The 18811-nt window shown below is 44.1% G+C and overlaps 1 protein-coding gene across 2 annotated transcripts in view; it reads left to right on the top strand.

Annotated features, from left to right (window-relative positions):
* Positions 1 to 18811, top strand: part of CALN1 (calneuron 1) — a 148214-nt gene that overhangs the window by 9105 nt on the left and 120298 nt on the right. Inside the window, exon 2 of one of the 2 annotated variants that reach the window (XM_026063710.1) lies at positions 14758 to 14878. In XM_026063710.1, coding sequence (XP_025919495.1) covers positions 14758 to 14878 — 121 coding nt within the window. Of the gene's footprint in view, positions 1 to 14757; positions 14879 to 18811 lie in introns of those variants that run through there. The other variant, XM_026063711.1, reaches the window with a different exon arrangement.

The following is an 18811-nucleotide window of genomic DNA, read 5'->3' as shown; positions in this document are numbered from 1 at the left end:
CAGCGGCGCCGCCGGGGCCGGGGCCGGGGCCGGGGGAGGCGTGCGGGGCTGTGTGTGGCGGCGGGGAGCCGGCGCTCGCTGCAGCTGCCTGCGCAGCCGAGGTGCGGGGGGCACTCGCCTGTGCTCGCCCGTCGGTCCGTCCGTCCATCCACCCCCCGCCCGGCTCCCTCCTTCTCTCCCTCCACTCACTTGCAGGAGTACTTGGTACCACGCACCCTGCATGTGCTTTGGATGTTGTGCTTCTGCTTTCTTCTTTTTTTCTTTTTTCTTTTTTTTTGCCGTGTGCACACATGCATGCATGAGGAGCGGGGCATGCAAGTTGCCATGGAGCGGCATAACGCCACTTTTGCTGTCCAGAGAGTCCTTTTTTTAAATTTATTTCTGGGCCCTCTCCTCGTTAATAATGTGGGTGATGTAATAAATGCTCGGTATCTATGCAGTGTCCTGCTCTTGTGGAGTTAGATAAGAAAGAAGATCCCATGGCAGAGGGCGCATCTGCCATCTGTTTGAATAGGCAGGTCCTAGTAAATCTGTCAAAATCAACAAATGTACCTGATGGAAGAATTTGGCCCCAGACTCCTACTGATGTCATTGTCAGCAACAAGAAGATTCCCAAAGAGAGTCCTGCCTGTCACACAGATGCATAGTAATAGGTTTAATGTATTCAGCCTTGCTTCATTTTATTTCAGATATAATTTCAATCACCAGATTTAATATATGATTTGCAGTGATTGCCTCCTGATTTACCCACTTGAAGAGCAAAAGGAGTGCATTAAGGAAGGCCAAGCTCCCTTGGTTTCCTGGTGTCCTGAGTGTGATGTTTCTCCTGTTACTCACAAGCAGCTCAGACCTTTTCCACCCACCAAGTTTTACTGTTTTCCATATAGCAGCTGCATCCTCCTTAGTACACACCGCACTGTGTCGCACTAATTCGCTGGGCACCTTGCAAGCTTGTCTCTGCTCTCAGTGGCTTTTGAGTGTGCTGAAACTCATCATGATGTAGACGGGCTCAATGAGGAAATGATAGTGGAATAAGATCGGTGGTGGGAAGGGCTCGCTGAGGTCTGGTTGGTCTGTGTTTATCTGTAACTCTGCTAAAGAAAAGGTGTATGATCCCATTTCACTCACTGTGTGTGCTGGGCTGCAATAGGATCTCTGAATTTCATGGGAAATAATAGAATTTCCCTGTTGTTCAGCAGTAAAATAGATGCACGAGGCTGTGATTGGCAACGGACTGGCTCACCCAGGTTGCTTACATCACGTAGGCAGCTGCCACCGAAATGACACACTTGATTGAAGGCCAAAAGAACCATATACGTAACTGCTTGTGATTAAGCTCCATATGATGCTTTAGAGCAAGTAGAAACCCCTCCTTCATCTCGTCTTTTTGTAATGAGACTATCATTGCAGGGATATCATATGGGTCATGTTGTTTTTTCGGTTTGGGGGGGGGGGGTTTGTTTTTTTTTTTGCTTATGTCTGTAAACTTCCATGACCTGAAACAATCTGCTGTTCCAGCCTTGCACAATGCCCAATGAAAGCCTGGTATTGTAGATGTTCTGGTAGCCTGGAATATAAATTTTAGCAGGTAAGAATTCCCAATGCCATTTTTTCCAAAGAATATTCGAGCTGACTGCTTTTGGGGAGAGGGAGAGGGAAAGGGGGGTTGTGAGTGTCTTTTCCCCATCTGGCATGTGTGTGACGGTGTGACTGTTTATTTCGGGGAACGATTTTCCCTTGTGTTTGATAGGAGGGGCTTTATCTTTTCAATTTTCTGAGTCTTAATAGATCCTTAACTGTTTCCTCAGTGTGTTCACTGTACCTATAGATAAATAATCTCTCCTTGCTCCAGTGAGACAGTTTGCATATCTGCAGGCAGGATCCCAAATGCATTGTGCATGAATAAGGAGGATGGTGGATCCGGGCCAAACCCTGCACTGTGTGAAACTTTCGGGTAGTGTAAGGACTGCGGGGATAAGCCTTCCAGAGGGCTCTGGCTTGCAGGAGCTGGCTTTATTGCCGTGTACTCTTTGGTAGCAGGTACACCTTGTCTGGTTCTCACAACACGTTCTCTTAACTTTTCAATGATGCAGGATCAGGCCGGGGCATGATCCTTCAAACTGATGGATTTCATCAGTGAACAAAAGCACTCTCGAAACAGTTCCGTGTTATCGGATCCCTGGACAAAACTTGTCTTGCAAAAAGAAGAAGACCCGCCTAAAGAGAAAGAGTTTGTACAAAGCCTAATTTAAACAGACGTTGATTCCTCTCCTGTCATACCTTAGCTATACTGGCAGCAGGGTTGCACCTCCTCTCTCTATACTCACATACTCTCTCTGACTTCATTATCATGCAGTTTTTGTCCAATCATAATGTGCTTCAGGATTATGCTGATGCAGCTTATTCCTACCATATCATGGCATATAGGTATATATAGCTGTAGATGGATATATAAACAACATTTCTGTGGCCACTTGTCCGGGCTTTCCTTCGACAGAACAAATTCCAGCCCAGTCTCGATGCATTTAAATGGCTGGTCCCATGCATCTAATACAGCCTCCAGAAAACAGTCCTCTGTAAGTTACAGCGCAATGCAAGTCCTCTCCTTTTCTTTTTCCTTAAATGAGCTAATTTCTAAGCAAAATCATTGCTTGACCAGTAGTGATATAATAGTACTATGCATGCTCTATCTTCCAGAGTTATTGTAAACTGAACAAAATGCCCATTGAAAAGCTATTTGTATTAGAAATACCAGTAAACATCATTTGAGTCGATTTCTGCACATATAACTTTATTGATTCAGCATGAAATATGGCAGGCAATGTATTAGGAGATGTAAAATGAAACAGGCAGAGTCTTTTCAGAATACGCTGCGAATGTAGAATGTGTTTGAGAACATTCATTTTAGTCAGGTGGGTTGTTAAGGTAAACGAAAATGATTTTTTTATGGGTCCTGTAAACAATACCAAGTCAGTTTTACTCAGGTTTATACAGTACACAGTTAAGAGATATTAGTTAGCTCTGCTGTTAACTGAAGGAACTGATATCTATAGAGAAGCTTTGCAAAACTAGGTAGTTCTTACTCGTATTTTTAACCTGTGAATGTGGTTAGTGTTAAAAGTGTAAGCAAGAAACTAAAGTAAATACTGGGTATTATGCAATAGTTCTTGGGCTATCATGAAAAGAGGGCAATAGAAACAAACTGTTTTACAGTGCTGCTTTTAATTAAATGCAGTCTACTTTGATAAAAGCACTAAAATGTGAAAATATTTCTCAGAATAAAGACATTAAACAATGGTAATTAAAATCACAGTGTGGATTTAGTCTGTTGAACCTGAAGTCCATGGGTATGACATGTAAAATGTACAGCAATTCTGTGGGTGGTTCTAAAACTGCCCTTTCATTCCTTGAACTTAATATCTGCTTATGTAGGCTTAGTGGGCATAATTGTATATACGTTTTTACAGCATGATAAAAGAAAACCTTAAACGTCTGCACTGCATGCTGTCATTAAGTCTGCTCATGGCTGAAGCTTTCAAGCAGCATACCTCCCTTTTTCATACAAAATTATTGAGCTGTTTAAGCTGCATGGAGGTTTCAGACTCATGCCATTCGCTGCCTGTGGCCATACCGCTGTGTTTTGCGATCCCGACGGCTTTGGTGCGTCCTCTCCCGGGAGTGCGAATGTCACGCAGGGTGACTCCGGGGAGCGGTGGCTGCCGGTGCTGCTCTCTGAGCCATCAGCAGTTAACCGGTGCCCAGCGGCACTGCAGAGAGCGTGGTGTAGGTGCTGGTCTGGGGCTCTGTGAGCCATCCCTTTACCTTTCCCTCCTGTATTTTCATCATGGTGCATATTTTTCACTTGTGGTTCTTTCCGTGGTATCTGTGGGCAATCGTTCTGCGGAGTAGTTTTAGTTATTTGCAGATGCAGTAGCAGTCAAAATCTGGCTCTTTTGCCTTTTAAATCGAGCATAAACAAATACTGGGCTTGTTTGCAGTCACTCACCTGTGGAAATCAGAAGAGGCCACTCCCGTGGGATGAAGCAGGTGACAGCGTGGTGGGCACGTGTGTGCAGAGAGAGCGTGGGTGTGCAAACACCTTTCACGGGATCTTCTTTTCTGATGCCGGCGGATTAAACAAGAAAGTGAGCGAGCCCAAGTTTGTTCGAGGTGGACGTCCATCAGATCCCCTGGCTGAGCGAAAGGATGCCACCGATGTCCTGTCCAAACTCCAGTTTGGCTTATTTCCTTCCTAACCTAAATTCTCTTTGCGTTTGTAGTCGCTTCCCACCGAGGGCCTGATTCTGCAAGGAGGTCAGTAGGGCAGAGCCTCGCTGAAGTTAATGAGCTGCAGTGAGCCGCGCCTGCACTTAGCCCGATCCTCTTTAATGAGGTTTTGTTCGTTCTGCTCTGTTTGCATAGGTGTTTGCATAGATACGCTGATCGTTTTGAAGGGTTACCCAGTCCTGCAAAGCCTTAGGCAAACAGCAAAGTAAATCGCCCGTTGACTTGAATGAGCACTGCTGATGCTTGCAACCTCTCCCAGTGAAGTTAACTGGAGTTTTGCCATTGCCTTCAATAATGGCTGCAGCCCATGGGGGACCTCTGCCCCTGGGGGCATCCATTTGAAGACCCGGACGCTATATTTGGACAACTAATTGGCAAGCTTTTCAAAGAGTTTGAGGACCTGTCTAGATAAAAGATGCTACAAAAAAATGTCACGGTGGTATGTGTTCTTTGATATATATATATATATATATATTCATCTTTGATCTTAGATATTCTGTTTTGACCCCTTAAAAACTGCAGTTTAAGAAGAATGCCCTCTCTATGCTGTTTTTCTGCATACTGGTGGCCTCCTCCAGGGCAGTGATTCCCCATGGGGAGCTGGTGGCCCATCTATTATGTAAATGAGATTCCAAATAGTTGATTGTCCCTGCCAGGTATTAAGATTGTGAGCAGACAGCACAAGAGCAAAACTCAGGAAAAAAACAAGAAAATGAAGTCTATGTAACTGTTTTCAATTATTCAGTCTCGGTGGTTCTCCTTATGTTTCAAGGAGAAACATGCAAATCTCTCTGGATCTAGCTTGTTTACAGAGTGCTCATGGGTTTAAAATACCACCAGCATCAGATTTCTGTTGTACATTTCCTTCAAATAAATACAGAAATAAAAATAAGAACGCTGTAATTTGTGCCACCCCGAGAGCTAAATACTGTGCTCCAGCAGGAAATGATCATTTTGATTTCTTGGAACAGCTTTGCTATAATCTTCCAAAGACCAGTAGCCCAAAAAGAAAGAAGCGCAGACTTTCTTAAGACTGTGCAGCTCTCTCCGATAGGATCTGGTTACTTGTGAATTAACCTCTTGGACAACAAGGCACTCCAGCACATGCTGTATCTTGCTGACTTCAGGGAGTGATTAAGCGCTTTACGGCACTAGAGCTTCAGGGCTTTCTCTTTGGGGAGGTCCATTCCTGCCAGTTGCGAAGCATGTGTAGAGATCATTGTAATGCCAGGATCAACCCATATGCTCTTCCCAGAAGCAGCTAAATACCATAGTGGTTGGTGTTATGTAGGTGCTTTGAATGGACAATGCTCTGTTAAGCAGATGCCATGGTAGCCTTCTTCCGTAGTGCTAGAAGTCCTATACTTCCAAATACAACTGAAGTTTCCAGTTTTCTGCGTAACGTGGTGCCACCAGTGCAACAGTGTCTGAACCATTTGTCATCAAATCCTACTGCTGGCCCCAAAATAATAATAATAATAACCAGTCTGGTGATTCTGGAGACTTCTTGTTGAGGGTGGGTATTCATTTGGGTTAGCTGATCTTATCCCAGCAGCCAAACTGGGATTATGAGGCATTTCAGTCTGGTTCCTGTTTTAAAATCAGGCCATAGTATCTGTACGGAAGATGCTTTACCAAGGAAGCTAACAGCCCTGAATGTTTGGAGTAGGGAAATGCTTTGTGCCTGTCTTGGTTTGAATCTTATACTACGATCCATCTCAAGTTATACTAAAATTATTCCAATGTTAGGGTTATCCTCACCGCTTCAGTTGCCTTCTGTCTCATTTATATGTTGATGGCTCCAGTCCTCACAGCTCCTAGGGAACTTTCTGTAGGAATTAGCAGCTATTGATTTTAAAAATGAACCCTCACCAGATGTCCAAAAGCTTCCTTTAAAGAAGAGGTCTGGCACAAGTCACATTTATTGGGAGTAATTAATTGTCCTATTATAAAACCTAAATGTTTTGGCATTTCATTAATAATGCATAACCAACCAACAGGCTATTTGTAGTGTGTTACTTTGTTAAATCTGCTGTAAAAATTGTCATTATTGATATATTTCATGTTTATAATTACTCATCTGTGACGCATTCAGTCTGTTATGAATAATCCATTGTATATTGTTTTCTTAAATAGGATGCTTGCTCAGTGTGCTGGGGGTGCCAGCAATTGCTTCTAATAATGTCTTCATGTCTGATTTATGTATTTGAAATGAAGACAACTGGACATGAGTAAATGACCAGAAACATGCTCAGAAAGCTGTCCTCAAGACACTCTTGATAAGCAAACACTCAGCAGCTGTTAGCGGAAGAAAAAACATTGAACAGACCAGAGGAACATGTAGAAGTGCATTACAGAGGATGTAAGATGCACAAGTGACATTTCCTTACTGTTTTCATATTCTCTTCATCTAAAAGCTCTGCAATATATTCTTCTTACTGCCAGCAAGAATCTTATTATCCTATGTCATCAATTAGTTCTGTATTATCTTGTTGTGTCAGTGTTCTCCCACTCTGGAAAAAATGAGCTAAGTATTCCAGAAAGAGAGAAATTTGATATTTTTGTATTTAAGCAGGAAGGATTGTTATTGTGTTTGCTGTAATGGTTTGAACAAATGAGGTGATAGTACAAACGTTCTGTTGCGCCATTGACCTGCGATGTGCCCCGATTTGCTCAGTCGAATGTGCTTAGTGTTGACTTTGCTCGTATCTCCGTATCCCAAGTGCTGGAGCAGTGATGGGGAAGCTGATTGCCTGGAGGAGGGGCTGTAAAGATGACCACTGCATGCCAGCAGGAGAAAGCGCAGTAATTGCTCGGTGTAAAGACAGGGTGATCTTTGCTACTGTTGACAGTATTAGCTGGATAATTTTGGGAGGGAAAAACTAAATAGAGCTAAGGTGGAAGGAGCCTGGGCTAGCGCGGAGGGAGCTTGCAGGTAAACGGAGAATACAGCCCGTCAGCTCTGTTCAGCTACATATGTTCTCATCTAGGCATTTATGCTACTCAGTCCCATGGGATGTCTTCACAGACTCCTGATTTTTAAGGCCCGAGAGGAGTGTCAGATCATCTAATCTGGAAAACAATATATCACAAGCCATTAGATTTCATCCAGTTAACTCCAATTCCGAGCTCAATAACTTGTGCTTGGCTAAAGCATATCTTCCAGCAAGGCATCTGGTCTTGCCTCACAGACAGCAATATATCACTCGTTCTGGTAGTTTGTTCCAACGGTTAATCACCTTCGCCATTAAAAACTCTTGCTTAATTTCCAATTTGCATTTTTATAGCCTCAGCTTCCCACCATGGAAGCCCTTCGCCTTTAGATTCCAAGGCTTTTTAGTAGCCTGCATTTTTTTCTCTCATAAACTCATATCATGTCCTCGAACGGTCTTTTTTTTGGCAGTCCCTGGCTGGTGCACACTCTAGTCTTGTAATCTTGTAAAGGAGCTGAAACTGTAGAAGGGAACGGGCAGTTGGTGCATGCAAACTACAGCCCCCATGAGAGATAAAAGTTCCGTTTCCAAGCTGACTTCTTTTCCAGTTTTCAGATGAATTTTTAGAGGAGGGAAGAGAGCAAGGTTCAGAGGTTGCTGTTGTGTTGCTGGGTTTTGTTTTGCCTTTTAATATCAGCTCTGCATTTTCAGACAGCTGTGGTTCATATGACGATGGAAATTTTTGACTAACCTGGCTCAGTTCTACCTCTGCAACCAGAGGCTGGGGGCAGCAGAAGTAACAGAAAGTGGTTCAGTGCAAGAAAGCAGGAGAAGGAAGCAAAAAAGCTAGGGCTTGCTGGCTGCAAAAGAGTCTGGGGACTAACAGGAGCTTGTGTGAAAGGATGAAATGCTGGAGAGTTGATTATCGTGGTTCTTTAATTATGTAGATTTAAGTCAGGTGCATGTCTGGTTGGGAAAGGGAAGGTGTCTACATATCCTTGCCTAGTGATGTGCTTGCCCTGGAGATGTGGAGCTATCAAGTCATTGCAGCCCTCTTCTCCCAGCAGTTTAAGCTGAGGATTGGTGTAGGCCGTACTTAAAAAATAACAGATAACAACTATGACTTAAAACTGTCCTACTGTGTTCTCACATGTTCAGTATTCAGAAAGGAATGAGAATATTTTATACTTGACCTGGCATCCTCATATCTTCCTTTCTGCCGTGCAGAATTCAAAGTGGGCCTTGAAGTTTCAGTTGTTTAGTAAGGTGATTTCTTTTAAAGTGACCTTCCTCTTGTTTTTAGTTGTCAAGTTTTCTAGAGAGGGTGTGGGGGAGGAAAAACAGCACAAAACCATTTGAAGCCTCCTATCACTTTGTAGTAGTCCTCGAGCCGAGAAGTTCCTAGCTTGTGAAGTGCCTCTGTGGCGCTATGCCTGTTAGGCTTGTCACTCAGATCTTGTTTTCTACATTTCAGAGAAGTAAGTTCTTTCCCAGTTACATCTGTAAATGCTGAAAATGGTCCAGTGTTTGTAAAGTCCTTTCACCCACTGCTCATCCCCTGGGAACTTTATTGCTAATTTCCCAGCCCAATATCTATATGCAAAGGGACGGTTTCCATTTTCTTGGTCATTATCTCAAATAGGGGAATACTTCCTTAGGTTTATGCCAGTAAATAATCATGTACGGAATGAATGCCATGTACTGCGTGAGTAAACATGGGGGCACACATGTGGGTATGGAGGGTGAAGGCCTAAACTGGTCAGTGAGGGACCAGTTTTAGTGTTCACCTGTACCACCAGATGCAGAATGAATCTTGTGTGTGTGCACTGTGGACAAAGGTCTCTTGTCTTTATAAAAGGTATGAAATGATCTGGAGTGGATTCAGTGTTTGGAAGTATCGCTTAGCAAGGTGCGTACATGCTGGGTCTAGCTTCTGATAAGCAGCCCTGCTCCCAGAAGTGGGAGTACTCCTGTTTTCCGTAAGTAAAAGAAAAGCCCTTTCAGAGGCAGCATCGGGGCTCATTTGCACTCACAGCCCAATGACTTTGCGTTACAGTTTGAGGAAATTTGGCTTCCAAAAATGATCAGGTGTGTTTATTGTTCTGTGTAGGCTACAGTGGAGGACCGGGAGCAGGTGAAGTTCTTGTCTTACTCCTCCTGCAATAGATCTGTTTATATATAGCCCAAATGTGCCTCTCCATGTCTTTCGGGGGATTTGGCTTTATTGGTATCAATAACCAGAAAACACAAACTTCCTCATAGATTTTTCTCTCTGGGAGGATCTATTTTAGGGCTTTCCTTTTAAGGCTTCCTGTGTACCAGACCTTATTTTTCTTGATCCCAAGGCGCCCTTCCAAGGCCCACTTATATTGATTTTGTAGCTACAGAAAAAGCCATCTGCCTGAGTGCACTGCCCTTCCTGTGTCTCTTTATGCACCTGAGTTGAGACTGATTAAAGGAGACTTCTGCATTTTCTTGCAGGAGCTTAGATCCTCACACCTCATTACAGAGCTCTCAGTGTACTTCTCTCCCCAATGCCAAAATGAGACTCTTTGGGCTCTTCAAATTTCCCTTTGGTAGCTTGGTCTCATATTGAATTTGAGGTGCCAAGTCTTTGCACAAAATGAAAAAAAAATCTCTAAACCTCTTGTTAGCAATGCAGGTGATAAGGGACAAAGTCACTTAGTGCTCTTCCTAGCAGAAGGATTTTGCCAAAACCACGTGCCTGCAGCAAAACGCTTGACTTTCCTTCCCTTAAATATTTTGGCTACACATAGAGACACGTGGATTTAGTCTAGCTCAATTGCTCCTCTGCCAGAGAGCATGGGCTCACAACGACCCTGAATTGTTACTGTCTCCTTGGAAGAGAGGGAAGTGACTCTTTCATGGGCAGCAATGAAAAGAAAATGTACCAGAATAGAAATGAAGACTCTGGAAGGATGGTTGTCTCCCCTGACTGATGTGTCTTGCCCAGCAGAGCACAGAGGATCAAATAGTTAAGAATTTCCCAGTTGATACAGAAGAGTCTGTCTGCTCTGCTCTTCCCTTTGGATCCAGTTAGAAAGTGCAAGTTATTGCACAGCCTGCCCAAGAAAATAATGGCAATCTTTCAGCTCTGGGGAAAGCGAGGAAATTTTTCCTATGTCTCTTCTCTTATTTGCCTTAGATATCCTCATGTCGCTCAGTCCAGGTAGAAGACATCTTAAACACCATTACTTCATTTGATGATTTTTTAAAGGGTTTTAAATCAGTGCTAGGGGACTTTAAAGCTACAGTTCTGCTTTTCCTAACATTTGGTCACTTCATGGATTTTCTATATTGTTTCCTGTATTTTTTTTTTAGCCCAGTTTCCTGAGAAATGGAAGCTTGCGCTCTTGTACTGCATGTGCGTGCTTTTCTGTCTTTGTGCGTGTGTGTTTTTCCATGCTCTCAGCCTGAACCCTGTGCTCAACTTCAGCCAGTTTTGTGGGAGATCTCAATTCTACCACGTTCCCATCTCTCTCTGCTAGCGTCCTTTCCACCTGGTCCATGTGAGGACCGAGGGACTGTGGCTGACCGGACGGTTGGTGTGCAGTGTAGGGCCCTGTTAGGGTAGGCATAGTGCAACCGCTGAGCAGCAGCTGGGATCCACCTGGAGATTACAGCTAACAGAGAAGGCAGATGCATGATAAAGGCCAGGCCTAACACCCAGGCAGCGCAAGTGATCTTATGTGCCTGAGGCTATGAAACAGGGAACGGCTCTTGGGCATCGTTTTGTGCCACGTGTAAAGAGGTTAGCAAGAAATATTTTCCAAATTGGTAACTACCGAGGGAGTTCCAGGATCAATACAAATTGATCCTGATTACATCTCATTCATTGATACTTAAACCAAACCTTCCAGTTTGATAGTCATGTGGATTTTCAATCACATCTGGGAAGTTTTCTAAAAAAAACACATCACAAGACCTCAAGAAGAAGGCAAACTATAGAGACCCTAGGCATGTGAGCATCAGATAACTGCCCTTTTTTTGATGGCAAATCACTTACAAACATCTTATAATTTCATAAATGTAGTTGTGCTCAAATTAAAAAGAGAGGCTGGTGGTGCTGTCGCTGGGCGTTATGGGGGCTGTAACCTGCTGGTGAGCTTGGCTCAGTGACTGAAACCTTGGCAAGGTACCATGGTAACATTTCCATAGGCACATTTACGGGTCGTTTGAGGTTTTCTGGTTAAATGTCAATGTTTTCATATTATTCAAGGAGATTTTGTTACTTCAAAATCCCACTGTTCCTTTGAAAACCTCCTTCAGTCTGCAACTTGCTCAGTGAAAAATATGTCTGTTTTGACTGCTCGGAGATGGAGAGCAAACCATGCTGATTAGCTCCGGGGCTTATTGTACGGCTCTTTTTAACGGGGCAAAAGCCAGGGCATCATCTCTGTTCCTGCCCAGAGAGAGGTGGGTGCACCTTGCCACGAACTCAACGCCTTGAAGTGGGGTGAAGCCATCGCCCCCCACTCTCCTGGGAGCCTCCGGTGCGGGAGTGCTGCCCATTGCGGGCAGGTCCCCGTCAGCACCTGCCCCTGGCCCTCAGGCCATGCAAAAGAAGTAAAAATCAGTCTGCAGTCTGTAAGCAGCAGCCTGACTTCAACCCCAGTCAGCTTGGGGACCTACCTAGGTGTTCTAAGACGGGACCTGGTCTCCTCAGGGAGTGGAGAAAGAGGATCATCCCAGAGCAATCAGTTTCCCCATTGTCTGAGTTTACTGAGGGTCTAAGTTGGCATCGGAAGGAACAGCCATAGCCGAGCTGAAGGTTGCTGTATTTCTAATGTGGACGTTTTGGTTAAGTCCTCGGGGTATGGCATAACGAGTGTGGACTGAACTGGGTGCGCTAGGACATACTTCTGGTTCCCAGACAGACGACAGGCACCGACACATTTCCATTAAGCTCTTTGTGTTTCAAAATCTGGTGCTTTTCTTTATTAGCTTTCCCACAAGCAATGCCACTTTTTGCCATTTTCTCCCACGAGTGCCAGCTCCATTTTGATAGCACAGACTCCTTCTGCAGGAGGCTTGAGCTGTTGAGATGCTGAATGCTTCTGAAGAGCAGCTGTGCATCCTGGTGTGGACGTCTGGCTTGGGAGCTGATGCTGGTTTGGTTTGGTTCCCAACATCTCTTGTTAAAGCTGTAAACAGGCTGAGAGATCCTAAATTTCCAAAGCTCTACAGGGTTTTCATTGAAAAATACTGGAATATTTTTAAAACAACATATCCAGGCAGTGGAATTAAATCCAGGATTTCTTGCTCCAATATAGATGGGGATTTTTCCCCCTCCCCTGTATTAAAACGCATTATTGGATCCCAGGTGGGAGCTGATTTTAAGCACTTGAAGCCTCAGGGGATGTGCATTGTCATGGGTTTTGAGTGGTCATAGAAGCAAAGGCTCAGAGAGAGGATTTCAGGAAGACTTTAATGTACCTTTGCATGCAGAAATGCACGACTTGCTGTTACTACAACTGCGCGCAGAAGCTGGATGAAATCAGCTACTGACTGCAAGGGGCTGCGTGCCCTTAGCCCCGGGGGGCTGGCGCAGGCAGGTACTGGCACTGCTGCTGCGTCCTGCTCTGTCCCCCAGCCCGTGTGCTCCTCAGCACACTGAGTCTGCAGGGCAAGTTCACATGAGAGTTTGTAGGAGTGTGTTTTAAACCTCTTCCTAATTTGATAGGATTTTGAAGATCAGTGTAATGGCTTTTGCATTGCACATGTGATTATGGAAAAAAAGCATGGCTCAATTTCTGTCTAAATACTTTATTGTGGGATGGGAAGCTAATGGGGATCATTCAAACTGCTGGAAGTGTCTCTTCTTTCCAGCTTGTCAGGATCCAGAGTAGCACCAAAGTTGGCATCTGCTATGTGCCTTTCTATGGGTAGGTAAAATTCCTGTCTTGGTAGTGCAGAGCAGTATATCAGAATGAAATACATTAATTGGTAAGTGCTGGGAAATTACAGATATGCTTAATGAAAAAGAAAACCATGTTTACCGTTTCTAATGTGCTGCTGAAGAAACTGGCTCCCAAATAAAAATACTTAAAATTAAGATTAGGATTTATTTACATAATTACTGCAAAAGAAATTCTGGGTACGTGCTAAGTAATGCAAAAGAAACCTCATGGCTTTTCTTCTGCTCTTCCCTGTGTCTCGAGGTTGCTTTGCTCTTTGTGCAAGTCTATTAAAGTTTTTCTAACTCAATGAGGTGAAAAATCATTTGTTACAGAATTAATACATGTATATACACTTGTTTTATTGTCTGTGGTAAGAACATATGGCCGTGTAAAAGCCTGATCATCCTTGTCATTGTTGCCGAGTGTTGACTGGAGGATGACTCAGTAGGTGGCACTTATCTCTTTATGGCAAAGCAAGCTGATATCCCGGCATGGCTGTATTGAGAATGTCCTTGGAGTTTGTTTCTAAAGGCGCTTTATCTCCCATTGGTATAAATTAGATCTGCCAAATTTGCCAGATAAATTTATATTAATGATCGATTCCAAACTGTATTGCCCAGTGTGTCCTGGACGCTTTCCAGTTTCTGTGGAAACTCTGAGCCAGATCCTCAGCTGATGTCGGTGTAGCTCTGTTGACTCTGCTGATCTATATCTGCTGAGAATTTACAGTATAAAATGCAATAGGCCTATGATGGGGCTGCACTGACTGAAACCAGCCAAGGGTATGACAAATCTTCCTCTTAATATTTCAATTGACTTTGGCAAACTTGCTTCTTTCTTGTGTATCCTAAATCAATGTGTAAGTGAGGCTGACAGTAATTTCCACTTTTGTCTGTGCAGATGGCTGCCCTTCACTAGACTGCGGTGTTTATACCTGCTAGGTTTGCAAACACTTTTCTGTTACAGTCTCCCATTGAGCAGTATTTTTCCTTAGCTGTCATAGTTATGAGATGAAAATGTTCTTTGTTGGGCCATGCTTGGATGTGAATTTTCTTCTTTCAGCAAGGGCCACTAGAGTCCGAACCTGAAGCACTGGTGTGATGTGCATCTCCTTGAACGCTGATGCTCCAGGCAGGGGCGTTTGAACTATCTAAGGGATTTAGATGCTCGGGATTGGGGTCTGAGAGCCGAGTGTCCAGACCCTTGCACAGCTTTGACAATCATGCTTCTGGCGCCTGTGACTTTTTAATTGCATGTAAATGTAGACTCCCGTGAACTATGTAATTATTATCCAATAGCAAATCTCTAAGCTGAAAGTTGTAATATGAATGCTAGAGAATATTCTCCTAGGACACCTTTTTTCTGTCTCTGCTAAGTCTTGTCCTGCGTAAAGAAGAAGCCACTGCTTTTTTCTGTTTAGCTCCTGTTTCAGACACTAAGTAAAAACTGTGATCTACCAGTCATGCACTTGACTTCAGCACGTGTTCCCTGTTCTAGGATGCAGAAGGCTGTTGTCCAGCCACTCTTTCAAGGCAAGCTGTTGCGCTATGGAAAGAAAGCAAAGACAAATAATTAAAATAAGCCTTTCTTTTCCCTTTTCCCTTGTGCCCAGGGAGAAGATGCCATTCCACCATGTAACAGCTGGCTTGTTGTACAAAGGCAACTACCTGAACCGATCGCTCTCCGCTGGCAGTGACAGCGAACAGCTAGCGAATATCTCTGTGGAGGAACTGGATGGTGAGCAATGTCGTCATAGTTTTCCAGAGGGGGGCTGGGAACAGGGAAAGGCTCGTATTCATCTTATCGGTAGCGTTGTCATGCGGTGACCTGAAAGGTAGTTTCCCTGTGAAGCAAGGAGTAAAAGGTGCGTCAGAAGTGAGATGTCTCAGCAGATCGGGAACAAAGGGAAGGCCCCAGACCAAAGTTATGTTCAGACCTGGAGGCTGATTTTAGCCTCAGATTTTGTCCTTCTGCCTGGAAATAAGGCAACTTTTGAAAGAAGAAGGCTGCTTTTTACAGGCAAAAGTTGCAAGAGAAGAAGTTGTATGTTCAATAAAGATGTCTTCTGCTTCTCTCTGTAACCTGCAGAGCTGAATCTGTTTTCCTAGGCAAGTCTGCTCATTGGCTTTGTGGCCTTTAAAAAGTGAAGTTTCTCTCTGTAATGAGATATGTGGAGGTGGCTTGTGGCTTAGGCTGGGAAGAGCTTCCGGATTCTCTTTTCCAGGTCGGTGATTTGGAGTGCAGGCTGGCCTCAAACTGGTAAAGGCTAGGTTATGCACATCTCCTCCCTGTAGGATCTCCTGTGATTTCCTCTCCAGAAGCTGGTTGCCACTAGTTCCTTCTGTCCTGGAGACGGGCTATTAGGCCAGGTGGACTCCCAGCCTGGTTTACTGTGGGGAGGTCTCTGTTCTAGGCAATTTGTAGCTCACCAGGGTCATTTCTAAGCAAAAGTTAATATTGTCGACAATATTGGTCTTTGAACACTGTGGAACAAGTTGAAGCTCTTGATTTGCTTCCCCAGTGGACATTTTGTAAACCATGATCATTATCAGCAGTCTTGACAGCGAACTTAATGAGTAAATGAATGAGAAAATGGCACTAGGTAGAAACAGTCCTTCCAGGACTGGCTGGAAGCATTTTGGCAAAACAGAAGAGAAAAAGGCTGACATTTCTGCCCTCCCCCCCCCCCATTTTACCTGCTGTTTGGTAAAGGAGACCTCAGTTTTCAAGCCTTTTCAACTCTGAACCTTGGGATTTGCTTTTGCAAGCTTTATATTAACTTATAATAAGTAGGAGCAGGATTTTTCCTGAGCATTTGTTATTGCTTCTCTTCTTTCCAATGAGAATGGGCTGTACATGCTACAGGTGGGATATGCAACATGCAAAAGTGCTTTTAGCTAAGATCCCAGGAATACAAGGATTTCGGAGCCATATTCTGGGTAGTTTTCCTGGGTTACCAGAGTTTTGCTCAAAAGTTTGAGCTGGTGAGCATACGTGAACTGGCTCAGCTTCTGTGCATCCTTAAGATGAAAAATTACATTGCAAGGTTAAGCTTAGATACTCTCCCTATTCAGGGTGGCAGAGTTTGGCTGAGCCCAGGTAGGAGGATGTAAGATGAGGTCTTGCACTTTATTTCAAATGCAGACAGGAAGACTTTCTCTGCTATGCCTACCGTAATTAGAGCCCGTCTGCTGCAACTGCCTTTGAGGCTTGCAGAAAACTCTCAAGAGCTGATAGACCTGGGCCAGGGTGTCAGCAGGGCTGTGACCCCACTGTCAAGGTGATCCCACTGTGAAACTCTTGCTTAGTTTGTTCCCCTGATACTTGCATGGAGAAGGGCTGGTGGCCGGACGTGGGAAGGAAGGCTGGGATGCATGCCTGACCACAAGCTATTTTAATGCAATGCCGACCCTCCCACAAACCCAGCAGGGAGGGATGGGGGCCATGGGCCACCCCAGCGCCACCGCCAGCTCTGCGAGCTGGATCCTTCTCAGCATCGCCCTCCCGCCCGCCGGGAGCTGGCGGCTCCATCCGTGGGAGTAGCGGGTGCCGGTGGCAGCGAGGCACAGCCCCATGCACAAACCTGCCTTCCCTAAAGAGGAGACCAGAACCTCAGCAGCTGTGGATCGCCTCCGTTAATTAACGGCAAATGAGATGAATAGGTATATAGGAGCAGCCTTTTAAGAAGGCAGCAGCCGAGTCGCTGCTAATGTAAATGCTGCATCTATTTAATATGGTCTGTGCCCTATTATGACTGTGCTATTGAACTGGAGAGCAACAGATTTCATTCATCTCTGTTCACAAAGAATATCCCCCTCATTCTTCAACAGAATAGTTAGAGCTCTTTAACTAATCATCCATTTATTTTCTGGCTGTTAGACACAGGCTTCTGGTTGGAATTTAGTTATACATTTTGACAGCCTTTTGCTTTACAAACACGTATTTTCAAGAGCTTTATATCTTTGCCATGAAGACATACCCCAGTTCTTAGCCTAGCAGAGAAGATCTCAACCTCAGGCCATTTCTTCCCACCTGTAAATACAGAAATGGTACTGGATTAATTCATTTCCTCTTGAGCTGGAGCAGCATAAGAAACTGAAGATGAATTTCTATGTGCTCGCTACCAAAGCACAGTCTAGCCATTGGAAATCATATGTAATATTAAGTCAGCAGTCACTACCTTACTGTGCTTTGTTAATAGTATTGAAGAAGTGCCCGAGTGTGTGGGTAACAGGTTAAGGTACCAGTGTTCACTGTCCAAACCCAATTCAGAAATACCCTTCCTGCCTCAAACGTGAATTAGCTCAGGGTGTGTAACAAACTGTTCTTCCCTGAGATGTTAATGTCAGTATATGGGAACTTCATGGATATATTAAGCTGTGATAGCTCTATGCCAATAACATATTTGCATTTAATCATATAGACAGGGAAAGAGATGCCAAATTCCGCTTGGTATCTTTTTCAGTGAGATTTTGATCCCAAGAGAGTTCCAGCATATTGACGAATCCCAGTCTCATTTGATAGTGATATTAAATCACTAAGGGATTGAAGCTCTTTCTGTGGAAGTCAGTGGGAATTTTCTGTGACGCTCTGGTACACTCAAGGCTCCAGCAAATGCCTGATCTGTCAGTTTTTTCCAGCAGGTTTTTCACGTCTGGCATTGTGTGTCTCAACGCCATTCGCTCTGTAAAGGCTTTCTACAAGTGTAGGCTCTCAGATCCCGCGGCGTGAATGCGAAGTGCAGCCTGGGTGGAACAAAACGTGACTCTTGTTGCAAGCCGTTGCAATGAATACTGACTAAAAATGTTTGTTTGGAGCCCGCCGGCGATGTACGCAGGGGAATATGGAGATCAGGAAATGAAAAAGATTTACGGCTTCAAGTAACGTAAGGGGAAAAGATGCCTGGGTTTTTGGATGAATGTGCACAGTCCAGAGCGGCACATCTAGGGTGCTGCTATGCCTCTTTTGCGACTAGTTATTTTTCTCCTATGAAAACTTTTCAGACTTGCAGCAGCCATCTGTCGACTTTAACTCCGCTCTGTTTTTTTCCATTCTGCTTTAAATACTACGTTGGCAGTGAGGAAAAGAGGCTGGAGAGATAGCAGGTCACTCTGTTGATCGCTTGTCTATTCCTAGTAGTGTTGTTTGCTATTTGTGGTTCTGTAGTAGCGTGAGGGTTTTTAGAAGCTGTCACCGTCACAAAGGGAATTAACTCGCAGAAAGCTATATTAGGCGATATTTAACTTTGTAATACAAAGTAAATGACGGAGTTGAAAGTGGCAGGCCATCCATAACCTGTCTCTCAGGGCCCGCGAAGTACGATGGGGCCTCAGATGAATATTATTGCCATATGCTCCGCAATTTCTAGGCATGAAAGTATAAATTGAGTCTGGGACGAACTGCTTTACGTATAGATTTTCTGGCTATCGTTAGTTGATACAGAATCATGGCACTGTTTGTACACACTCTTATCGTTTTCATGTTCCTTTTAAAGTCAGCTTCTGTCTTCACATTGCAGACTGCTAGGAATATTTTTAATAAAAAATGGTGGATGGAAATCATCATGTCAAGCTTGAGTCATCCACCTCCATAGGCTCTATCTAAAGGGTATTGTCAGGAGGTAAAAACATTTCCATAGTAGGAATCTGACAAATATCACCTGAAGGGAGG

This window comes from Apteryx rowi, unplaced genomic scaffold (genome assembly GCF_003343035.1).
Source record: "Apteryx rowi isolate R43461 unplaced genomic scaffold, aptRow1 scaffold_20, whole genome shotgun sequence".
NCBI classification, from domain to species: domain Eukaryota; kingdom Metazoa; phylum Chordata; class Aves; order Apterygiformes; family Apterygidae; genus Apteryx; species Apteryx rowi.
Note: the sequence above shows the minus strand (reverse complement) of the source record. Positions and strands in the feature narration are given on the sequence as shown.